Here is a 26,499-nt window from a genome sequence, read left to right on the forward strand (position 1 = left end):
CACAGTGTGTGTGTGTGTGTGTGTGGAAATATATTTACATGAAACAAATATTTAAAATTCTGCTTTCAGTAGCTGTAGGGAGGCAAGGTTCTTTAATCAAATGACGTTAAATTCGGAGAATGATCTCGTGCCCACATTCAGTCGGAATCCCTTTCCTCCAGTTCCTGTACAGCTTCTCGATCTCTTCTCTCAGTCTGCTGTGGTCCGGGCAACGGTAACGTTTGGTTGCTTTTTCCCCCCTCTCTCTCTTAGCTTCCCCAGAGGACGACAGGGTCAGACTGGGCAGTCTGTCAGTCCCCAGTGTCACGGCTAACTCGCTCCGACTCTCCTGGACGGTGGACAGGGTCTTTGACTCATTTTTCATACAGTACCGAGGCCATGATTCTGAGGAGACCCAGAACATCACAGTCGCTGGCGGGCAGCGAGCGTACCTCATCACAGGCCTCGAGCCTACTACCAGATACATCGTCTATCTCTACGGGATTTATGGTGGAGTGCGGACACTGCCCTTGACCATTGCAACAACCACCACAGGTACTTGGGAGCTGTCGGGGCCCTTTTAATGTGAACATGTTTCCCTCTGTCAGTCTTTATTCCTGTTATTCTCAGGTACAATCTGTAATGAAGCACGGGCCCTGCCCCCGTGCAACAGGCCTTTACACGACTGGATTGCGGAGAAAAAGCTGTGAATTAGCATAACGAGCGTTGCACAAACTGGGTAACATTATCATAATTCATTCATGCAACCTCAATCTTAGCAAAAATAACTTGCATTTATATAGCGCCTTTCGCCTAGTAAAATTTCCCAAGGTGCTTCACTGCAGAGTAAATCAGACAGAATTTCACACCGAGCCACACAAGGAGATATTAGAGCATGTGACCAAATGTTTGGTCAAAGAGGTAAGTTTTAAGGTTCCTCTTAAAGGAGGTAGAGATGTAGAGAGTTGGGAAGTTTTGGGGAGGGAGTTTCAGAGCTTGGGGCCTAGACAGTTGAAGGCACGGCCACCGATGGTTGGGCGATAAAAATGGGGGATGCTCAGGAGGCCAGAATTTGAAGAAGACAGAGATCTCGGAGTATAACAATATGATGGTCTTTTATCTCATTGCTGGTTTGTGTGAGAACATAAGATCATAAGAAATAGGAGCAGGCATCGGCCACCTGGCTCCTCGAGCCTGCTCCATTATTTAATATCATGGCTGATCTGATCTTGGCCTCAACTCCACTTCCCTGCCCGCTCCCCATAACCCTTTATTCCCTTATCGCTCAAAAATCTGTCGATCTCCGCCTTAAATATATTCAATGACCCAGCCTCCACAGCTCTCTGGGGCAGAGAAGTCCACAGATTTACAACCCTCAGAGAGAAGAAATTCCTCCTCATTTCAGTTTTAAATGGGCGGCCCCTTATTCTGAAACTATGGTCCCTAGTTCTAGATTCCCCCACAACCGCAAACATCGTTCCTGAATCCAACTTGTCCCGCCCCCTCGTTATCATTTATGTTTCAATAAGACCACCTCTCATTCTTCTAAACTCCAATGTGTATTAGCCCAACCATCTCAACCTTTCTTCATATGACAACACCTTCATCTCCAGAATCAACCTCGTGAACCTTCTCTGAACAGTCTCCAATGCAAGTATATCCCTCCTTAAATAAGGAAACCAAAACTGTACACAGTACTCCAGGTGTGGCCTCACAAATACCCTGTACAGTTGTAGCAGGACTTCTCTGCTTTTATACTCTATCCCCCTTGCAATAAAGGCCAACATTCCATTTGCCTTCCTGATCACTTGCTGTACTTGCATACTAACTGCGTGTTTCATGCACAAGGACCCCCAGGTCCCTTTGTACTGCAACACTTCATAATCTCTCTCCATTTAAATAATAATTTGCATTTTTATTTTTCCTGCCAAAGTGGATAACCTCACACTTTCCCACATTGTACTCCATCTGCCCAATGTTTGCCCACTCACTTAGCCTGTCTGTATCCCTTTGTAGATTCTTTGTGTCCTCATCACAACTTGCTTTCCCACCCATCTTTGTATCATCAGCAAACTTGGCTATGTTACCTTCGGTCCCTTCATCCAAGTCATTAATTTAGATTGTAAATAGTTGAGGCCCCAGCACTGATCCCTGTGGCACCCCAGTAGTCACTGTTTGCCAACTGGAAAATGACCTATTTATCCCGACTCTCTGTTTTGTGTTAGTTAGCCAATCCTCTATCCATGTTAACATATTACCCCCAACCCCGTGAGCTCTTATCTTGTGCAGTAACCTTTTATGTGGCATCTTATCGAATGCCTTCTGGAAAACCAAATATACTACATCCACTGGTTCCCCCTTATCCACCCTGCTCATTACATCCTCAAAGAACTCCAGCAAATTTGTCAAATATGATTTCCCTTTCATAAAACCATACTGACTCTGCTTGACTGTAAAATAATTTTCTAGATGTCGCGCTAGTACTTCCTTAATAATGGACTCCAGCATTTCCCGACCACAGATGTCAGGCTAACTGGTCGATAGTTTCCTGCTTTCTGTCTGCCTCCTTTTTTTTAAATAGGGGCGTTACATTTGCGGTTTTCCAATCTGCTGGAAACTCTCCAGAATCCAGTGAACTTTGGTAACTTACAACCAATGCATCCACTATCTCTGCAGCTATTTCTTTTAAGTCCTTACGATGCAGGCTATCAGGTCCAGAGGACAGTTACACCTTAAGACCCATTAGTTTGCCTGGAACTATTTATCTAGTCATAGTGATAATTTTACGTTCCCCCTCCCAATAGCCCCTTGATTATCAATAATAGGGGTGCTTTTAGTGTCTTCTAATGTGAAGACAAAATAATTGTTCAAATTTTGCCATCTCCCTGTTCCCATTATTAATTCCCCAGTCTCATCCCCTGAGGGACCAGCGTTTACTTTAACTGCTCTCTTCCTTTTTATATATCTGCAGAAGCTCTTACTGTCTGTTTTATTTTTCTTGCACGTTTACTCTCATAAACTATCTTCTCTCTATTATTTTATTAGTCCTCCTTGGCTGGTTTCTAAACATTTCCCAATTCTCTGGCCTTCCACTATTCTTCGCGACATTGAATGACTTTCTTTTCAATTTGATACCATCCTTTACTCCCTTAGTTAGTCACGGATGGTTCAACCTTCTCTTCGAGTCTTCCTTTCTCACTGGAATATATCTGCTGAGAGTTATGAAATATCTCCTTAAATGTCTGTCATTACTTATCTGCCATCTTACACTTGAATCTATTTTCCCAGTCCACTTTAGCCAACTCTGTCTTCATACCTTTGTAATTGCCTTTATTTAAGAACAGGACACTCGTTTGATACCGAGCTTTCTCACCCTCAAACTGAATTTGAAATTCGATCACGCTATGATCACTCTTCCCAAGAGGATCCTTTACCTGAGATCATTAATTAATCCAGTCTCATTACCCATTACAAGATCCTACACTACAACAGCGACTACGCTTAAAAAATACTTCATGGGCTGTAAAGATCATTGGGACGTCCTGAGGCCGTGAAAGGTGCTATATAAATGCAAGACTTTTCTCTTTATTGTGTGACAGTTTCATTTCTGACCAGTGCTCCCACCCAGCAGGGTTTGTGGCCAGGAGGCACTGATTACTCCCCTCAAGTTGTGGTTCAGTCTTGCCTGGAAAGATCACAGTGTGTGTGTGTGTGTGTGTGTGCAAATATATTTACATGAAACAAATATTCAAAATTCTGCTTTCAGTAGCTGTAGGGAGGCAAGGTTCTTTAATCGAATGAAGTTAAATTTGGAGAATGATCTCACGACCACATTCAGTCGGAATCCCTTTCCTCCAGTTCCTGTACAGCTTCGCGATCTCTTCTCTCAGTCTGCTGTGGTCCGGGCAAAGGTAACGTTTGGTTGCTTTTTCCCCCTCTCTCTCTCTCTTAGCTTCCCCAGAGGACGACACGGTTAGACTGGGCAGTCTGTCAGTCCCCAGTGTCACAGCTAACTCGCTCCGACTCTCCTGGACTGTGGACAGGGTCTTTGACTCATTTTTCATACAGTACCGAGTCCAGGGTTCTGAGGAGACCCAGAACATCACAGTCGCTGGCGGGCAGCGAGCGTACCTCATCACAGGCCTCGAGCCTACTACCAGATACACCGTCTATCTCTACGGGATTTATGGTGGACTGCGGACACCGCCCTTGACCATTGCAGCAACCACCACAGGTACTTGGGAGCTGTCGGGGCCCTTTTAATGTGAACGTGTATCTCTCTGTCAGTCTTTATCCCTGTTACTCTCAGGTACAAATCTGTAATGAAGCACGGACCCTGCCCCCGTGCAACAGGCCTTTACACGACTGGATTGCAGAGAAAAAGCTGTGAATTAGCATAACGAGCGTGCACAAACTGGGTAACATTATCATAATTTATTCGTGCAACCTCAATCTTAGCAAAAATAACTTGCATTTATATAGCGCCTTTCGTCTAGTAAAATTTCCCAAGGTGCTTCACTGCAGAGTAAATCAGACAGAATTTCACACTGATCCACACAAGGAGATATTAGTGTTTGGTCAAAGAGGTAAGTTTTAAGGTTCCTCTTAAAGGAGGTAGAGATGTAGAGAGTTGGGAAGTTTTGGGGCGGGAGTTCCAGAGCTTGGGGCCTAGACAGTTGAAGGCACGGCCACCGATGGTGGGCGATAAAAATGGGGAATGCTCAGGAGGGCAGAATTTGAAGAAGAGAGAGATCTCGGAGTATAACAATATGATGGTCTTTTATCTCATTGCTGGTTTGTGTGAGAACATAAGATCATCAGAAATAGGAGCAGGCATCGGCCACCTGGCCCCTCGAGCCTGTTCCATTATTTAATATCATGGCTGATCTGATCTTGGCCTCAACTCCACTTCCCTGCCCGCTCCCCATAACCCTTTATTCCCTTATCGCTCAAAAATCTGTCAATCTCCGCCTTAAATATATTCAATGACCCAGCCTCCACAGCTCTCTGGGGCAGAGAATTCCACAGATTTACAACCCTCAGAGTGAAGAAATTCCTCCTCATTTCAGTTTTAAATGGGCGGCCCCTTATTCTGAAACTATGCTCTATAGTTCTAGATTCCCCCACGACGGCAAACATCGTTTCTGCATTTAACTTGTCCAGCCCCCTCGTTATCATTTATGTTTCAATAAGACCACCTCTCATTCTTTTAAACTCCAATGTGTATAGGCCCAACCATCTCAAACTTTCTTCATATGACAACACCTTCATCTCCAGAATCAACCTGGTGAACCTTCTCTGAACAGCCTCCAATGCAAGTATATTCCTCCTTAAATAAGGAAATCAAAACTGCACACAGTACTCTAGGTGTGGCCTCAACTGTACAGTTGTAGCAGGACTTTTCTGCTTTTATACTCTATCCCACATGCAATAAAGGCCAACATTCCATTTGCCTTCCTGATCACTTGCTGTACCTGCATACTAACTGTGTGTTTCATGCACAAGGACCCCCAGGTCCCTTTGTACTGCAACACTTCATAATCTCTCTCCATTTAAATAAGAATTTGCTTTCATATTTTTCCGACCAATGAAAATAACCTCACATTTTCCCACATTATACTCCATCTGCTAAATTTTTGCCCACTCGCAGCCTGCCTATATCCCTTTGCCGATTCCTTGTGACCTCCTAACAACATGCTTTCCCACTTACCTTTGTATCATCAGCAAATTTGGCTACATTACACTCAGTCCCTTGATGCAAGTCATTAATACAAATTGTAAATAGTTGAGGCCCCAGCACTGATCCTTGTGGCACCCCACTTGTTACAGTTTGCCAAGCTGAAACAGACCCATTTATCCCGACTCTCTGTTTTCTGTTAGTTAGCCAATCCTCTATCCATGTTAACATATTACCCCCAACCCCGTGAGCTCTTATCTTGTGCAGTAACCTTTTATGTGGCACCTTATCGAATTCCTTCTGGAAATTCAAATACATGACATCTACTGGTTCCCCTTTATCCACTCTGCTCGTTACATCCTCAAAGAATACCAGCAAATTTGCCAAATATGATTTCCCTTTCATGAATCCCTGCTGACTCTGTTTGACTGTATTATGATTTTCGAAATGTCCTGCTAATTCTGCCTTAATAATGGACTAGAGCATTTTCCCAATGACAGATGTTAGGCTAACTGGTCTATAGTTTCCTGCTTTCTGTCTCCCTTCTTTTTTAAATAGGGGCGTTACATTTGTGGTTTTCCAATCTGCTCAACCTTCCCACAATTCAGGAAATGTTGGTAGATTACAACCAATGCATCCACTATCTCTGCAGCCACTTCTTTTAAGACCCTAGGATACAGGCCATCAGGTCCAGGGGACTTGTCCACCTTTAGTCCTATTAGTTTGCCTAGTACTATTTCTCTAGTGGTTGTGATATTTTAAAGTTCCCCCTCCCAATAGCTCGTTGATTATCAATAATTGGGATGCTTTTAGTGTCTTCTGCTGTGAAGATCGATACAAAATAATTGTTCAATGTCTCTGCCATTTCCCCGTTTCCCATTATTAATTCCCCAGTTTCATCCTCTAAGGCATGAATGTTTACTTTAACTAATCTATTGCTTTTTATATACTCTTAATCTCTCTTTTTATTTTTCTTGCTTGTTTACTCTCATAAATTATATTCTCTCTATTATTTTATAAGTTGTCCTTGGCTGTTTTCTAAACATTTCCCAATCCTCTGGCCTTCCACTATTCTTCACAAGATTTATGCCTCTGTTTTCAATTTGATACCATCCTTTACTCCCTTAGTTAACAACGGACGGCTCATCCTTCTCTTAGAGTCTTTCTTTCTCACTGGAATATATCTGCTGACAGTTAAGAAATATCTCCTCAAATGTCTGTCATTATTTATCTACCATCTTACACTTTAATCTATTTTCCCAGTCCACTTTAGCCAACTCTGCCTTCATACCTTTGTAATTGCCTTTATTTCAGAACAGGACACTCGTTTGACACCGAGCATTCTCACCCTCAAACTGAATTTGAAATTCGATCACGCTATGATCACTCTTCCCAAGAGGATCCTTTACCTGAGATCATTAAATAATCCAGTCACATTATCCATTACAAGATCCTACACTACAACAGCGACTACGCTTAAAAAATACTTCATGGGCTGTAAAGATCATTGGGACGTCCTGAGGCCATGAGAGGCGCTATATAAATGCAAGACTTTCCTCTTTATTGTGTGACAGTTTTATTTCTGACCCGTGCTCCCATCCAGCAGGGTTTGTAGCCAGGAGGCACTGATTACTCCCCTCAAGTTGTGGTTCAGTCTTGCCTGGAAAGATCACAGTATGTGTGTGTGTGTGTGTGGAAATATATTTACATGAAACAAATATTCAAAATCCTGCTTTCAGTCGCTGTAGGGAGGCAAGGTTCTTTAATCGAATGACATTAAATTCGGAGAATGATCTCATGCCCACATTCAGTCGGAATCCCTTTCCTCCAGTTCCTGTACAGCTTCGCGATCTCTTCTCTCAGTCTGCTGTGGTGCGGGAAACATAATGTTTGGTTGCTTTTTCCCCCTCCCTCTCTCTCTTAGCTTCCCCAGAGGAAGACACGGTTAGACTGGGCAGTCTGTCAGTCCCCAGTGTCACAGCTAACTCGCTCCGACTCTCCTGGACCGTGGACAGGGTCTTTGACTCATTTTACATACAGTACCGAGTCCAGGGTTCTGAGGAGACCCAGAACATCACAGTCACTGGCGGGCGGCGAGCGTACCTCATCACAGGCCTCGAGCCTACTACCAGATACACCGTCTATCTCTACGGGATTTACGGTGGAGTGCGGACACCACCCCTGACCATTGCAACAACCACCACAGGTACTTGGGAGCAGTCAGGGCCCTTTTAATATGAACGTGTTTCTCTCTGTCAATCTTTATCTCTGTTGTTCTCAGGTACAAATCTGTAATGGTGCAGCAAGCCATTAAATGAATGGACTGCAAAAAAAAACTATGAATTAGCATAACGAGCGTTGTACAAACTAGACAAAGTTATTATCATGCATTCGTGCAATCTCAATCTTAGTAACAATAACTTGCATTTATATAGCGCCTTTCGCCTCGTAAAATGTCCCAAGGTGCTTCACTGCAGAGTAAATCAGACAGAATTTCACACCGAGCCACACAAGGAGATATCAGGGCATGTGACCAAATGTTTGGTCAAAGATGTCGGTTATGAGGATTGAATTAAAGGAGGTAGAGATGTAGAGAGTTGGGAAGTTTTTGGGGAGGAAGTTCCAGAGCTTGGGGCCTAGACAGTTGAAGGCACGACCACCGATGGTTGGGCGATAAAAATGGGGAATGCTCAGGAGGCCAGAATTGGAAGAAGACAGAGTTCTCGGAGTATAACAATATGATAGTCTTTTATCTCATTGCTGGTTTGTGTGAGAACATAAGATCATCAGAAATAGGAGCAGGCATCGGCCACCTGGCCCCTCGAGCCTGCTGCACCATTTAATAAGATCATGGCTGATCTGATCTTGGCCTCAATTCCACTTCCCTGCCTACACCCTATAACCCTTTATTCCCTTACCGCTCAAAAATCTGTCGATCTCCGCCTTAAATATATTCAATCACCCAGCCTCCACAATTCTCTGGGGCAGAGAATTCCAGATTCTGAGACAAGAAATTCCTCCTTATCTCAGTTTTAAATGGGCGACTCCTTATTCTGAAACTATGTCCCCTAGTTCTAGATTCCATCACAATGGGAAACCTCCACTCTGCATCGACTCTGTCCAGCCCCCTCATTATCGTACATAAGATCACCACTCATTATTATAAACTCTATTGTGTATAGGCCCAACCATCTCAACCTTTCTTCATATGACAACACCTTCATCTCAAGAATCAATCTCGTGAACCTTCTCTGAACAGCAAGTATATCCTTCCTTAAATACGGAGACCAAAACTGTACGCAGTACTCCAGGTGTGGCCTCACCAATACCCTGTAGAGTTGTAGCAGGACTTCTCTGCTTTTATACTCTAACCCTCTTGCAGTAAAGGCCAACATTCCATTTCCCTTCCTGATTATTTGCTGAACCTGAATGACAAATTTTTGTGCTTTTTGTACAAGGACCCCCAGATCCCTCTGTACCGCAGCATTTTGTAATCTCTCCCCATTTAAATAAGAATTTGCTTTTATATTTTTCCTAACAAAGTAAATAACCTCACATTTTCTCACATTATACTCCATCTGCTAAATTTTTGCCCACTCGCAGCCTGTCTATATCCCTTTGCAGATTCCTTGTGACCTCCTAACAACATGCTTTCCCACTTACCTTTGTATCATCAGCACATTTGGCTACATTACACTCAGTCCCTTGATGCAAGTCATTAATACAAATTGTAAATAGTTGAGGCCCCAGCACTGATCCTTGTGGCACCCCACTTGTTACAGTTTGCCAAGCTGAAACTGACCCATTTATCCCGACTCTCTGTTTTCTGTTAGTTAGCCAATCCTCTATCCATGTTAACATATTACCCCCAACCCCGTGAGCTCTTATCTTGTGTAGTAACCTTTTATGTGGCACCTTATCGAATGCCTTCTGGAAATCCAAATACATGACATCTACTGGTTCCCCTTTATCCACTCTGCTTGTTACATCCTCAAAGAATGCCAGCAAATTTGTCAAATATGATTTCCCTTTCATGAATCCATGCTGACTCTGCTTGACTGTTTTATGATTTTCTAAATGTCCTGCTAATACTTCCTTAATAATGGACTAGAGCATTTGCCCAATGACAGATGTTAGACTAACTGGTCTATAGTTTCCTGCTTTCTGTCTCCCTCCTTTTTTAAATAGGGGCGTTACATTTGTGGTTTTCCAATCTGCTCGACCTTCCCACAATTCAGGAAATTTTGGGAGATTACAACCAATGCATCCACTATCTCTGCAGCCACTTCTTTAAGACCCGAGGATACAGGCCATCAGGTCCAGGGGAGTTGTCCACCTTTAGTCCTATTAGTTTGCCTAGTACTATTTCTTTAGTGATTGTGATATTTAAAGTTCCCCCTACTAATAAGCCGTTGATTATCAATAATTGGGATGCTTTTAGTGTCTTCTGCTGTGAAGATCGATACAAAATAATTGTTCAATGTCTCTGCCATTTTCCGGTTTCCCATTATTAATTCCCCAGTTTCATCCTCTAAGGCATGAATGTTTACTTTAACTACTTTATTGCTTTTTATATACTCTTAATCTCTGTTTTTATTTTTCTTGCTCATTTACTCTCAGAAATTATCTTCTCTCTATTATTTTATTGGTTGTCCTTGGCTGGTTTCTAAAAATTTCCCAATCATCTGGTCTTCCACTATTCTTCACAACATTGTATGCCTTTGTTTTCAATTTGATACCATCCTTTACTTCCTTAGTTAACCATAGACGGTTCATCCTTCTCTTAGAGTCTTTCTTTCTCACTGGAATATATCTGCTGACAGTTATGAAGTATCTCCTTAAATGTTCGTCATTACTTATCTACCATCTTACACTTTAATCTATTTTCCCAGTCCACTTTAACCAACTCTGCCGTCATACCTTTGTAATTGCCTTTATTTAAGAACAGGACACTCATTTGACACCTAGCTTTCTCACCCTCAAACTGAATTTGAAATTCGATCACGCTATGATCACTCTTCCCAAGAGGAACCTTTACTATGAGATCATTAAATAATTCAGTCACATTATCCATTACAAGATCCTACACTACAACAGCGACTACGCTTAAAAAATACTTCATGGGCTGTAAAGATCATTGGGACGTCCTGAGGCCATGAGAGGCATTATATAAATGCAATTCTTTCTTCCTTATTGTGTGACAGTTTTATTTCTGACCAGTGCTCCCATCCAGAAGGGTTTGTAGCCAGGAGGCACTGATTACTCCCCTCAAGTTGTGGTTCAGTCTTGCCTGGAAAGATCACAGTATGTGTGTGTGTGTGTGTTGAAATATATTTACATGAAACAAATATTCAAAATTCTGCTTTCAGTAGCTGTAGGGAGGCAAGGTTCTTTAATCGAATTACATTAAATTTGGAGAATGATCTCGTGCCCACATTCAGTCGGAATCCCTTTCCTCCAGTTCCTGTACAGCTTCTCGATCTCTTCTCTCAGTCTGCTGTGGTCCGGGCAACGGTAACGTTTGGTTGCTTTTTTCCCCTCTCTCTCTCTCTTAGCTTCCCCAGAGGACGACAGGGTTAGACTGGGCAGTCTGTCAGTCCCCAGTGTCACGGCTAACTCGCTCCGACTCTCCTGGACTGTGGACAGGGTCTTTGACTCATTTTTCATACAGTACCAAGTCCAGGGTTCTGAGGAGACCCATAACATCACAGTCGCTGGCGGGCAGCGAGCGTACCTCATCACAGGCCTCGAGCCTACTACCAGATACACCGTCTATCTCTACGGGATTTATGGTGGACTGCGGACACCGCCCTTGACCATTGCAACAACCACCACAGGTACTTGGGAGCAGTCGGGGCCCTTTTAATGTGAACATGTTTCTCTCTGTCAGTCTTTATCCCTGTTATTCTCAGGTACAAATCTGTAATGATGCACAGGCCCTGCCCCCGTGCAACAGGCCTTTACACGACTGGATTGTGGAGAAAAAGCTGTGAATTAGCATAACGAGCATGCACAAACTGGGTAACATTATCATAATTCATTCGTGCAACCTCAATCTTAGGAAAAAATAACTTGCATTTATATAGCGCCTTTCGTCTAGTAAAATGTCCCAAGGTGATTCACTGCAGAGTAAATCAGACAGAATTTCACACCGAGCCACACGAGGAGATATCAGTGCATGTGACCAAATGTTTGGTCAAAGATGTAGGTTTTAAGGATTGAATTAAAGGAGGTAGAGATGTCGAGAGTTGGGAAGTTTTGGGGAGGGAGTTCCAGAGCTTGGGGCCTAGACAGTTGAAGGAACGGCCACCGATGGTTGGGCGATAATAATGGGAAATGCTCAGGAGGGCAGAATTAGAAGAAGAGAGTTCTCGGAGTATAACAATATGATGGTCTTTTATCTCATTGCTGGTTTGTGTGAGAACATAAGATCGTCAGAAACAGGAGCAGGCATTGGCCACCTGGCCCCTCGAGCCTGCTCTGACATTTAATAAGATCATGGCTGATCTGATCTTAGCCTCAACTCCACTTCCCTGCCTATTCCCCATAACTCTTGACTCCCTTATCATTCAAAAATCTATCTCCACCTTAAATATATTCAATGACCCAGATTCCACAGCTCTCTTGGGCAGAATATTCCATAGATTCTGAGTGAAGAAATTTCTCCTCATCTCAGTTTTAAATGGGCGACCTCTTATTCTGAAACTATGTCCCCTAGTTCTAGATTCCTCTACAATGGGAAACATTGTCTCTGCATCTACTCTGTCCAGCCCCCTCATTATCGTACATAAGATCACCTCTCATTCTTATAAACTCGAATGTGTATAGGCCCAATCATCTCAACCTTTCTTCATATGACAACAACTTCATCTCAAGAATCAACCTAGTGAACCTTCTCTGAACAGCCTCCAGTGCAAGTATATCCCTCCTTAAATACGGAGACCAAAACTGTCGGCAGTACTCTAGGTGCGGCCTCACCAATACCCTGTACAGTTGTAGCAGGACTTCTCTGCTTTTATACTCTATCCCCCTGGCAATGAAGGCCAACATTCCATTTGTCTTCCTGATTATTTGCTGTAGCTGAATGACAAATTTTTGTCTTTCATGTACAAGGACCCCCAGATCCCTCTGTACTGCAGCATTTTGTAATCTATCCCCATTTAAATAAGAATTTGCTTTTATATTTTTACGAACAAAGTAAATAACCTCACATTTTCTCACATTATACTCCATCTGCTAAATTTTTGCCCACTCGCAGCCTGTCTATATCCCTTTGCAGATTCCTTGTGACCTCCTAACAACATGCTTTCCCACTTACCTTTGTATCATCAGCACATTTGGCGACATTACACTCAGTCCCTTGATGCAAATCATTAAAAGAAATTGTAAATAGTTGAGGCCCCAGCACTGATCCTTGTGGCACCCCACTTGTTACAGTTTGCCAAGCTGAAACTGACCCATTTATCCCGACTCTCTGTTTTCTGTTAGTTAGCCAATCCTCTATCCATGTTAACATATTACCCCCAACCCCGTGAGCTCTTATCTTGTGCAGTAACCTTTTATGTGGCACCTTATCGAATGCCTTCTGGAAATCCAAATACATGACATCAACTGGTTCCCCATTATCCACTCTGCTCGTTACATCCTCAAAGAATGCCAGCAAATTTGTCAAATATGATTTCCCTTTCATGAATCCCTGCTGACTCTGCTTGACTGTATTATGATTTTCTAAATGTCCTGCTAATACTTCCTTAATAATGGACTAGAGCATTTGCCCAATGACAGATGTTAGACTAACTGGTCTATAGTTTCCTGCTTTCTGTCTCCCTCCTTTTTTAAATAGGGACGTTACATTTGTGGTTTTCCAATCTGCTCAACCTTCCCACAATTCAGGAAATGTTGGTAGATTACAAAAATGCATCCACTATCTCTGCAGCCACTTCTTTTAAGACCCTAGGATACAGGCCATCAGGTCCAGGGGACTTGTCCACCTTTAGTCCTATTAGTTTGCCTCGTACTATTTCTCCAGTGATTGTGATATTTAAAGTTCCCCCTCCCAATAGTCCGTTGATTATCAATAATTGGGATGCTTTTAGTGTCTTCAACTGTGAAGATCGATACAAAATAATTGTTCAAAGTCTCTGCCATTTCCCCGTTTCCCATTATTAATTCCCCAGTCTCACCCTCTAAGGCATGAATGTTTACTTTAACTAATCTATTGCTTTTTATATACTCTTAATCTCTCTTTTTATTTTTCTTGCTCGTTTACTCTCATAAATTATCTTCTCTATTATTTTATAAGTTGTCCTTGGCTGTTTTCTAAACATTTCCCAATCCTCTGGCCTTCCACTATTCTTCACAACATTTATGCTTTTGTTTTCAATTTGGTACCATCCTTTACTTCCTTAGTTAGTCACGGACGATTCATCCTTCTCTTAGAGTCTTTCTTTCTCACTGGAGTATATCTGCTGACAGTTATGAAATATCTCCTTAAATGTCTGTCATTACTTATCTACAATGTTGCACTTTAGTCTATTTTCCCAGTCCACTTTAGCCAACTCTGCCTTCATACCTTTGTAATTGCCTTTATTTAAGAACAGGACACTAGTTTGACTCCCAACTTTCTCACCCTCAAACGGAATTTGAAATTCGATCACGCTATGATCACTCTTCCCAAGAGGATCATTTATTATGAGATCATTAATAAATCCAGTCTCATTACACATTACAAGATCCTACACTACAACAGTGACTACGCTTAAAAAATACTTCATGGACTGTAAAGATCATTGGGACGTCCTGAGGCTGTGAAAGGCGCTATATAAATGCAATTCTTTCTTCTTTATTGTGTGACAGTTTTATTTCTAACCCGTGCTCCCATCCAGCAGGGTTTGTAGCCAGGAGGCACTGATTACTCCCCTCAAGTTGTGGTTCAGTCTTGCCTGGAAAGATCACAGTATGTGTGTGTGTGTGTGTGTGTGTGTGTGTAAATATATTTGCATGAAACAAATATTCAAAATTCTGCTTTCAGTCGCTGTCGGGAGACAAGGTTCTTTAATCGAGTGACGTTAAATTCGGAGAATGATCTCGTGCCCACATTCAGTCGGAATCCCTTTCCTCCAGTTCCTGTACAGCTTCTCGATCTCTTCTCTCAGTCTGCTGTGGTCCGGGCAACGGTAACGTTTGGTTGCTTTTCCCCCCCTCTCTCTCTTAGCTTCCCCAGAGGACGACAGGGTTAGACTGGGCAGTCTGTCAGTCCCCAGTGTCACGGCTAACTCGCTCCGACTCTCCTGGACCGTGGACAGGGTCTTTGACTCATTTTTCATACAGTACCGAGTCCAGGGTTCTGAGGAGACCCAGAACATCACAGTCACTGGCGGGCGGCGAGCGTACCTCATCACAGGCCTCGAGCCTACTACCAGATACACCGTCTATCTCTACGGGATTTATGGTGGGCTGCGGACACCGCCCTTGACCATTGAAACAACCACCACAGGTACTTGGGAGCAGTCAGGGCCCTTTTCATGTGAACATGTTTCTCTCTGTCAGTCTTTATCCCTGTTATTCTCAGGTACAAATCTGTAAGGATGCACAGGCCTTTACACGACTGGATTGCGAAGAAAAAGTTGTGAATTAGCATAACGAGCATGCACAAACTGGGTAACATTATCATAATTCATTCGTGCAACCTCAATCTTAGGAAAAAATAACTTGCATTTATATAGCGCCTTTCGCCAAGTAAAATGTCCCAAGGTGCTTCACTGCAGGGTAAATCAGACAGAATTTCACACCGAGCCACACAGGGAGATATCAGGACATGTGACCTAATGTTTGGTCAAAGATGTTGGTTTTAAGGATTGAATTAAAGGAGGTAGAGATGTAGAGAGTTGGGAAGTTTTGGGGAGGGAGTTCCAGAGCTTGGGGCCTAGACAGTTGAAGGCATGGCCTTCGATGGTTGGGCGATAATAATGGGAAATGCTCAGGAGGGCAGAATTAGAAGAAGAGAGTTCTCGGAGTATAACAATATGATGGTCTTTTATCTCATTGCTGGTTTGTGTGAGAACATAAGATCGTCAGAAACAGGAGCAGGCATCGGCCACCTGGCCCCTCGAGCCTGCTCTGACATTTAATAAGATCATGGCTGATCTGATCTTAGCCTCAACTCCACTTCCCTGCCTATTCCCCATAACTCTTGACTCCCTTATCATTCAAAAATCTATCTCCGCCTTAAATATATTCAATGACCCAGATTCCACAGCTCTCTTGGGCAGAATATTCCATAGATTCTGAGTGAAGAAATTTCTCCTCATCTCAGTTTTAAATGGGCGACCTCTTATTCTGAAACTATGTCCCCTAGTTCTAGATTCCTCTACAATGGGAAACATTGTCTCTGCATCTACTCTGTCCAGCCCCCTCATTATCGTACATAAGATCACCTCTCATTCTTATAAACTCGAATGTGTATAGGCCCAATCATCTCAACCTTTCTTCATATGATAACAACTTCATCTCAGGAATCAACCTAGTGAACCTTCTCTGAACAGCAAGCGTATCCTTCCTTAAATACGAAGACCAAAACTGTCGGCAGTACTCGAGGTGCGGCCTCACCAATACCCTGTACAGTTGTAGCAGGACTTGCTGCTTTTATACTCTATCCCCCTGGCAATGAAGGCCAACATTCCATTTGTCTTCCTGATTATTTGCTGTACCTGAATGACAAATTTTTGTCTTTCATGTACAAGGACCCCCAGATCCCTCTGTACTGCAGCATTTTGTAATCTATCCCCATTTAAATAAGAATTTGCTTTTATATTTTTACGAACAAAGTAAATAACCTCACATTTTCTCACATTATACTCTATCTGCTAAATTTTTGCCCACTCGCAGCCTGTCTATATCCCTTTGCAGATTCCTTGTGACCTCCTAACAACATGCTTTCCCACTTACCTTTGTATCATCAGCACATTTGGCGACATTACACTCAGTCCCTTGATGCAAATCATTAAAAGAAATTGTAAATAGTTGAGGCCCCAGCACTGATCCTTGTGGCACCCCACTTGTTACAGTTTGCCAAGCTGAAACTGACCCATTTATCCCGACTCTCTGTTTTCTGTTAGTTAGCCAATCCTCTATCCATGTTAACACATTACCCCCAACCCCGTGAGCTCTTATCTTGTGTAGTAACCTTTTATGTGGCACCTTATCGAATGCCTTCTGGAAATCCAAATACATGACATCTACTGGTTCCCCTTTATCCACTCTGCTCGTTACATCCTCAAAGAATGCCAGAAAATTTGTCAAATATGATTTCCCTTTCATGAATCCATGCTGACTCTGCTTGACTGTATTATGATTTTCTAAATGTCCTGCTAATACTTCCTTAATAATGGACTAGAGCATTTGCCCAATGACAGATGTTAGACTAACTGGTCTATAGTTTCCTGCTTTCTGTCTCCCTCCTTTTTTAAATAGGGACGTTACATTTGTGGTTTTCCAATCTGCTCAACCTTCCCACAATTCAGGAAATGTTGGTAGATTACAACCAATGCATCCACTATCTCTGCAGCCACTTCTTTTAAGACCCTAGGATACAGGCCATCAGGTCCAGGGGACTTGTCCACCTTTAGTCCTATTAGTTTGCCTAGTACTATTTCTCCAGTGATTGTGATATTTAAAGTTCCCCCTCCCAATAGCCCGTTGATTATCAATAATTGGGATGCTTTTAGTGTCTTCATCTGTGAAGATCGATACAAAATAATTGTTCAAAGTCTCTGCCATTTCCCCGTTTCCCATTATTAATTCCCCAGTCTCACCCTCTAAGGCATGAATGTTTACTTTAACTAATCTATTGCTTTTTATATACTCTTAATCTCTCTTTTTATTTTTCTTGCTCGTTTACTCTCATAAATTATCTTCTCTATTATTTTATAAGTTGTCCTTGGCTGTTTTCTAAACATTTCCCAATCCTCTGGCCTTCCACTATTCTTCACAACATTTATGCTTTTGTTTTCAATTTGGTACCATCCTTTACTTCCTTAGTTAGTCACGGACGATTCATCCTTCTCTTAGAGTCTTTCTTTCTCACTGGAGTATATCTGCTGACAGTTATGAAATATCTCCTTAAATGTCTGTCATTACTTATCTACAATGTTGCACTTTAGTCTATTTTCCCAGTCCACTTTAGCCAACTCTGCCTTCATACCTTTGTAATTGCCTTTATTTAAGAACAGGACACTAGTTTGACTCCCAACTTTCTCACCCTCAAACGGAATTTGAAATTCGATCACGCTATGATCACTCTTCCCAAGAGGATCATTTACTATGAGATCATTAATAAATCCAGTCTCATTACACGTTACAAGATCCTACACTAAAACAGTGACTACGCTTAAAAAATACTTCATGGACTGTAAAGATCATTGGGACGTCCTGAAGCTGTGAAAGGCGCTATATAAATGCAATTCTTTCTTCTTTATTGTGTGACAGTTTTATTTCTGACCCGTGCTCCCATCCAGCAGGGTTTGTAGCCAGGAGGCACTGATTACTCCCCTCAAGTTGTGGTTCAGTCTTGCCTGGAAAGATCACAGTGTGTGTGTGTGTGTGTGTGTGTGTGTGTGCAAAAATATTTACATGAAACAAATATTCAAAATTCTGCTTTCAGTAGCTGTAGGGAGGCAAGGTTCTTTAATCGAATGACGTTAAATTTGGAGACTGTTCTCGTGCCTACATTCAGTCAGAATCCCTTTCCTCCAGTTCCTGTACAGCTTCTCGATCTCTTCTCTCAGTCTGCTGTGGTCCGGGCAACGGTAACGTTTGGTTGCTTTTTCCCACCCCCTCTCTCTCTTAGCTTCCCCAGAGGACGACAGGGTTAGACTGGGCAGTCTGTCAGTCCCCAGTGTCACGGCTAACTCGCTCCGACTCTCCTGGACCGTGGACAGGGTCTTTGACTCATTTTTCATACAGTACCGAGTCCAGGGTTCTGAGGAGACCCAGAACATCACAGTCACTGGCGGGCAGCGAGCGTACCTCATCACAGGCCTCGAGCCTACTACCAGATACACCGTCTATCTCTACGGGATTTATGGTGGACTGCGGACACCGCCCTTGACCATTGCAACAACCACCACAGGTACATGGGAGCTGTCTGGGCCCTTTTAATGTGAACATGTTTCTCTCGGTCTGTCTTTATCCCTGTTACTCTCAGGTACAAATCTGTAATGAAGCACGGGCCCTGCCACAGTGCAGCAAGCCATTAAACGAATGGATTGCAGAAAAAAAACTGTGAATTAGCATAACGAGCGTTGTACAAACTAGAAAAAGTTATCATAATGCATTTGTGCAACCTCAATCTTAGTAACAATAACTTGCATTTATATAGCACCTTTCGCCTCGTAAAATGTCCCAAGGTGCTTCACTGCAGAGTAAATCAGACATAATTTCACACCGAGCCACACAAGGAGATATCAGTGCATGTGACCAAATGTTTGGTCAAAGATGTAGGTTATGAGGATTGAATTAAAGGAGGTAGAGATGTAGAGAGTTGGGAAGTTTTGGGGCGGGAGTTCCAGAGCTTGGGGCCTAGACAGTTGAAGGCACGGCCACCGATGGTTGGGCGATAAAAATGGGGAATGCTCAGGAGGCCAGAATTGGAAGAAGACAGAGTTCTCGGAGTATAACAATATGATGGTCTTTTAACTCATTGCTGGTTTGTGTGAGAACATAAGATCATCAGAAATAGGAGCAGGCATCGGCCACCTGGCCCCTCGAGCCTGCTCCACCATTTAATAAGATCATGGCTGATCTGATCTTGGCCTCAATTCCACTTCCCTGCCTACTCCCTATAACCCTTGACTCCCTTATCGCTCAAAAATCTGTCAATCTCCGCCTTAAATATATTCAATAACCCAGCCTCCGCAGCTCTCTGGGGCAGAGAATTCCACAGATTCTGAGAGAAGAAATTTCTCCTCATCTCAGTTTTAAATGGGCGACTCCTTATTCTGACACTATGTCCCCTAGTTCTAGATTCCATCACAATGGGAAACCTCCACTCTGCATCTACTCTGTCCAGTCCCCTCATTATCGTACATAAGATCACCCCCCATTATTATAAACTCGAATGTGTATAGGCCCAACCATCTCAACCTTTCTTCATATGACAACAACTTCATCTCAAGAATCAACCTCGTGAACCTTCTCTGAACAGCAAGTATATCCTTCATTAAATACGGAGATCAAAACTGTACGTAGTACTCCAGGTGCGGCCTCACCTACAGTTGTAGCAGGACTTCTCTGCTTTTATACTCTAACCCTCTTGCAGTAAAGTCCAACATTCCATTTGCCTTCCTGATTATTTGCTGAACCTGAATGACAAGTTTTTGTGTTTTATGTACACGGACCCCCAGATCCCTCTGTACCGCAGCATTTTGTAATCTCTCCCCATTTAAATAAGAATTTGCTTTTATATTTTTCCTACCAAAGTAAATAACCTCACATTTTCTCACATTATATTCCATCTGCTAATTTTTTGCCCACTCGCAGCCTGTCTATATCCCTTTGCCGATTCCTTGTGACCTCCTAACAACATGCTTTCCCACTTACCTTTGTATCATCAGCAAATTTGGCTACATTACACTCAGTCCCTTGATGCAAGTCATTAATACAAATTGTAAATAGTTGAGGCCCCAGCACTGATCCTTGTGGCACCCCACTTGTTACAGTTTGCCAAGCTGAAACAGACCCATTTATCCCGACTCTCTGTTTTCTGTTAGTTAGCCAATCCTCTATCCATGTTAACACATTACCCCCAAGCCCGTGAGCTCTTATCTTGTGCAGTAACCTTTTATGTGGCACCTTATCGAATGCCTTCTGGAAATCCAAATACATGACATCTACTGGTTCCCCTTTATCCACTCTGCTCGTTACATCCTCAAAGAATGCCAAAAAATTTGTCAAATATGATTTCCCTTTCATGAATCCATGCTGACTCTGTTTGACTGTTTTATGATTTTCTAAATGTCCTGCTAATACTTCCTCAATAATGGACTAGAGCATTTGCCCAATGACAGATGTTAGACTAACTGGTCTATAGTTTCCTGCTTTCTGTCTCCCTCCTTTTTTAAATAAGGGCGTTACATATGTGGTTTTCCAATCTGCTCAACCTTCCCACAATTCAGGAAATGTTGGTAGATTACAACCAATGCATCCACTATCTCTGCAGCCACTTCTTTTAAGACCCTAGGATACGGGCCATCAGGTCCAGGGGTGTTGTCTACCTTTAGTCCTATTAGTTTGCCTAGTACTATTTCTCCAGTGATTGTGATATTTTAAAGATCCCCCTCCTAATAAGCCGTTGATTATCAATAATTGGGATGCTTTTAGTGTCTTCTCCTGTGAAGACCAGTACAAAATAATTGTTCAAAGTCTCTGCCATTTCCCCGTTTCCCATTATTAATTCCCCAAGGGATGAATATTTACTTTAAATACTCTATTTCTTTTTATGCACCTGTAGAAGATCCAACTGTTTTTATTTTTCTTGCTAGTTTACTCTCATACACTATCTTCTCTCTATTATTTTATTGGTTGTCCTTGGCTGGTTTCTAAAAATTTCCCAATCCTCTGGTCTTCCACTATTCTTCACAAGATTGTATGCCTTTGTTTTCAATTTGATACCATCCTTTACTTCCTTAGTTAGTCATGGATGGTTCAACCTTCTCTTAGAGTCTTTCTTTCTCACTGGAATATGTCTGCTGACAGTTATGAAGTATCTCCTTAAATGTTCGTCATTGCTTATCTACCATCTTACACTTTAATCTATTTTCCCAGACCACTTTAACCAACTCTGCCTTCATACCTTTGTAATTGCCTTTATTTAAGAACAGGACACTCGTTTGACACCTAGCTTTCTCACCCTCAAACTGAATTTGAAATTCGATCACGCTATGATCACTCTTCCCAAGAGGATCCTTTACCTGAGATCATTAATAAATCCAGTCTCATTACACGTTACAAGATCCTACACTACAGCAGCGACTACGCTTAAAAAATACTTCATGGGCTGTAAAGATCATTGGAATGTCGTGAGGCCATGAGAGGCGCTATATAAATGCAATTCTTTCTTCCTTATTGTGTGACAGTTTTATTTCTGACCCGTGCTCCCATCCAGCAGGGTATGTAGCCAGGAGGCACTGATTACTCCCCTCAAGTTGTTGTTCAGTCTTGCCTGGAAAGATCACAGTATGTGTGTGTGTGTGTGTGTGTGTGTGTGTAAATATATTTGCATGAAACAAATATTCAAAATTCTGCTTTCAGTCGCTGTCGGGAGACAAGGTTCTTTAATCGAGTGACGTTAAATTCGGAGAATGATCTCGTGCCCACATTCAGTCGGAATCCCTTTCCTCCAGTTCCTGTACAGCTTCTCGATCTCTTCTCTCAGTCTGCTGTGGTCCGGGCAACGGTAACGTTTGGTTGCTTTTCCCCCCCTCTCTCTCTTAGCTTCCCCAGAGGACGACACGGTTAGACTGGGCAGTCTGTCAGTCCCCAGTGTCACGGCTAACTCGCTCCGACTCTCCTGGACTGTGGACAGGGTCTTTGACTCATTTTTCATACAGTACCGAGTCCAGGGTTCTGAGGAGACCCAGAACATCACAGTCACTGGCGGGCAGCGAGCGTACCTCATCACAGGCCTCGAGCCTACTACCAGATACACCGTCTATCTCTACGGGATTTATGGTGGACTGCGGACACCGCCCTTGACCATTGCAACAACCACCACAGGTACTTGGGAGCAGTCAGGGCCCTTTTCATGTGAACATGTTTCTCTCTGTCAGTCTTTATCCCTGTTATTCTCAGGTCCAAATCTGTAAGGATGCACAGGCCTTTACACGACTGGATTGCGAAGAAAAAGTTGTGAATTAGCATAACGAGCATGCACAAACTGGGTAACATTATCATAATTCATTCGTGCAACCTTAATCTTAGGAAAAAATAACTTGCATTTATATAGCGCCTTTCGCCAAGTAAAATGTCCCAAGGTGCTTCACTGCAGGGTAAATCAGACAGAATTTCACACCGAGCCACACAGGGAGATATCAGGGCATGTGACCTAATGTTTGGTCAAAGATGTTGGTTTTAAGGATTGAATTAAAGGAGGTAGAGATGTCGAGAGTTGGGAAGTTTTGGGGAGGGAGTTCCAGAGCTTGGGGCCTAGACAGTTGAAGGCACGGCCACCGATGGTTGGGCGATAATAATGGGAAATGCTCAGGAGGGCAGAATTAGAAGAAGAGAGTTCTCGGAGTATAACAATATGATGGTCTTTTATCTCATTGCTGGTTTGTGTGAGAACATAAGATCATCAGAAACAGGAGCAGGCATCGGCCACCTGGCCCCTCGAGCCTGCTCTGACATTTAATAAGATCATGGCTGATCTGATCTTAGCCTCAACTCCACTTCCCTGCCTATTCCCCATAACTCTTGACTCCCTTATCATTCAAAAATCTATCTCCGCCTTAAATATATTCAATGACCCAGATTCCACAGCTCTCTTGGGCAGAATATTCCATAGATTCTGAGTGAAGAAATTTCTCCTCATCTCAGTTTTAAATGGGCGACCTCTTATTCTGAAACTATGTCCCCTAGTTCTAGATTCCTCTACAATGGGAAACATTGTCTCTGCATCTACTCTGTCCAGCCCCCTCATTATCGTACATAAGATCACCTCTCATTCTTATAAACTCGAATGTGTATAGGCCCAATCATCTCAACCTTTCTTCATATGACAACAACTTCATCTCAAGAATTAACCTAGTGAACCTTCTCTGAACAGCCTCCAGTGCAAGTAGATCCCTCCTTAAATACGGAGACCAAAACTGTCGGCAGTACTCTAGGTGCGGCCTCACCAATACCCTGTACAGTTGTAGCAGGACTTGCTGCTTTTATACTCTATCCCCCGTGCAATGAAGGCCAACATTCCATTTGTCTTCCTGATTATTTGCAGTACCTGAATGACAAATTTTTGTCTTTCATGTACACGGACCCCCAGATCCCTCTGTACCGCAACATTTTGTAATCTATCCCCATTTAAATAAGAATTTGCTTTTATATTTTTACGAACAAAGTAAATAACCTCACATTTTCTCACATTATACTCCATCTGCTAAATTTTTGCCCACTCACAGCCTGTCTATATCCCTTTGCAGATTCCTTGTGACCTCCTAACAACATGCTTTCCCACTTACCTTTGTATCATCAACAAATTTGGCTACATTACACTCAGTCCCTTGATGCAAATCATTAAAAGAAATTGTAAATAGTTGAAGCCCCAGCACTGATCCTTGTGGCACCCCACTTGTTACAGTTTGCCAAGCTGAAACTGACCCATTTATCCTGACTCTCTGTTTTCTGTTAGTTAGCCAATCCTCCATCCATGTTAACATATTACCCCCAACCCCGTGAGCTCTTATCTTGTGTAGTAACCTTTTATGTGGCACCTTATCGAATGCCTTCTGGAAATCCAAATACATGACATCTACTGGTTCCCCATTATCCACTCTGCTCGTTACATCCTCAAAGAATGCCAGAAAATTTGTCAAATATGATTTCCCTTTCATGAATTCATGCTGACTCTGCTTGACTGTATTATGATTTTCTAAATGTCCTGCTAATACTTCCTTAATAATGGACTAGAACATTTGCCCAATGACAGATGTTAGACTAACTGGTCTATAGTTTCCTGCTTTCTGTCTCCCTCCTTTTTTAAATAGGGGCGTTGCATTTGTGGTTTTCCAATCTGCTCAACCTTCCCACAATTCAGGAAATGTTGGTAGATTACAACCAATGCATCCACTATCTCTGCAGCCACTTCTTTTAAGACTCTAGGATACGGGCCATCAGGTCCAGGGGACTTGTCCACCTTTAGTCCTATTAGTTTGCCTAGTACTATTTCTCTAGTGATTGTGATATTTAAAGTTCCCCCTCCCAATAGCCCGTTGATTATCAATAATTGGGATGCTTTTAGTGTCTTCAACTGTGAAGATCGATACAAAATAATTATTCAAAGTCTCTGCCATTTCCCCGTTTCCCATTATTAATTCCCCAGTCTCACCCTCTAAGGCATGAATGTTTACTTTAACTAATCTATTGCTTTTTATATACTCTTAATCTCTCTTTTTATTTTTCTTGCTCGTTTACTCTCATAAATTATCTTCTCTATTATTTTATAACTTGTCCTTGGCTGTTTTCTAAACATTTCCCAATCCTCTGGCCTTCCACTATTCTTCACAACATTTATGCTTTTGTTTTCAATTTGGTACCATCCTTTACTTCCTTAGTTAGTCACGGACGATTCATCCTTCTCTTAGATTCTTTCTTTCTCACTGGAGTATATCTGCTGACAGTTATGAAATATCTCCTTAAATGTCTGTCATTACTTATCTACAATGTTGCACTTTAGTCTATTTTCCCAGTCCACTTTAGCCAACTCTGCCTTCATACGTTTGTAATTGCCTTTATTTAAGAACAGGACACTAGTTTGACTCCCAACTTTCTCACCCTCAAACGGAATTTGAAATTCGATCACGCTATGATCACTCTTCCCAAGAGAATCATTTATTATGAGATCATTAATAAATCCAGTCTCATTACACATTACAAGATCCTACACTACAACAGTGACTACGCTTAAAAAATACTTCATGGACTGTAAAGATCATTGGGACGTCCTGAGGCTGTGAAAGGCGCTATATAAATGCAATTCTTTCTTCTTTATTGTGTGACAGTTTTATTTCTAACCCGTGCTCCCACCCAGCAGGGTTTGTAGCCAGGAGGCACTGATTACTCCCCTCAAGTTGTGGTTCAGTCTTGCCTGGAAAGATCACAGTGTGTGTGTGTGTGTGTGTGGAAATATATTTACATGAAACAAATATTCAAAATTCTGCTTTCAGTCGCTGTCGGGAGACAAGGTTCTTTAATCGAGTGATGTTAAATTCGGAGAATGATCTCGTGCCCACATTCAGTCGGAATCCCTTTCCTCCAGTTCCTGTACAGCTTCTCGATCTCTTCTCTCAGTCTGCTGCGGGGGTAACGTTTGGTTGCTTTTCCCCCCCTCTCTCTCTCTCTTAGCTTCCCCAGAGGACGACAGGGTTAGACTGGGCAGTCTGTCAGTCCCCAGTGTCACGGCTAACTCGCTCCGACTCTCCTGGACCGTGGACAGGGTCTTTGACTCATTTTTCATACAGTACCGAGTCCAGGGTTCTGAGGAGACCCAGAACATCACAGTCACTGGCGGGCGGCGATCGTACCTCATTACAGGCCTCGAGCCTACTGCCAGATACATCGTCTATCTCTACGGGATTTATGGTGGACTGCGGACACCGCCCTTGACCATTGAAACAACCACCACAGGTACTTGGGAGCAGTCAGGGCCCTTTTCATGTGAACATGTTTCTCTCTGTCAGTCTTTATCCCTGTTATTCTCAGGTACAAATCTGTAAGGATGCACAGGCCTTTACACGACTGGATTGCGAAGAAAAAGTTGTGAATTAGCATAACGAGCGTGGACAAACTGGGTAACATTATCATAATTCATTCGTGCAACCTTAATCTTAGGAAAAAATAACTTGCATTTATATAGCGCCTTTCGCCAAGTAAAATGTCCCAAGGTGCTTCACTGCAGGGTAAATCAGACAGAATTTCACACCGAGCCACACAGGGAGATATCAGGACATGTGACCTAATGTTTGGTCAAAGATGTTGGTTTTAAGGATTGAATTAAAGGAGGTAGAGATGTAGAGAGTTGGGAAGTTTTGGGGAGGGAGTTCCAGAGCTTGGGGCCTAGACAGTTGAAGGAA

General features: G+C 42.6%; 1 protein-coding gene across 1 annotated transcript in view; it reads left to right on the forward strand.

Annotated features, from left to right (window-relative positions):
* The window catches only part of LOC139230643 (tenascin-X-like), a 293,996-nt gene that overhangs the window by 166,159 nt on the left and 101,338 nt on the right, over window positions 1-26,499 (forward strand). Inside the window, exons 19-30 of the mRNA XM_070862456.1 lie at window positions 253-534; window positions 3,932-4,226; window positions 7,263-7,298; window positions 7,606-7,862; window positions 11,212-11,493; window positions 13,959-14,043; window positions 14,545-14,580; window positions 14,896-15,152; window positions 18,504-18,798; window positions 21,822-21,857; window positions 22,173-22,429; window positions 25,772-26,066. Coding sequence (XP_070718557.1) covers window positions 253-534; window positions 3,932-4,226; window positions 7,263-7,298; window positions 7,606-7,862; window positions 11,212-11,493; window positions 13,959-14,043; window positions 14,545-14,580; window positions 14,896-15,152; window positions 18,504-18,798; window positions 21,822-21,857; window positions 22,173-22,429; window positions 25,772-26,066 — 2,413 coding nt within the window. The remainder of the gene's footprint in view (window positions 1-252; window positions 535-3,931; window positions 4,227-7,262; window positions 7,299-7,605; window positions 7,863-11,211; window positions 11,494-13,958; window positions 14,044-14,544; window positions 14,581-14,895; window positions 15,153-18,503; window positions 18,799-21,821; window positions 21,858-22,172; window positions 22,430-25,771; window positions 26,067-26,499) is intronic.

This window comes from Pristiophorus japonicus, chromosome 19 (assembly GCF_044704955.1).
Source record: "Pristiophorus japonicus isolate sPriJap1 chromosome 19, sPriJap1.hap1, whole genome shotgun sequence".
NCBI classification, from domain to species: Eukaryota; Metazoa; Chordata; class Chondrichthyes; family Pristiophoridae; genus Pristiophorus; species Pristiophorus japonicus.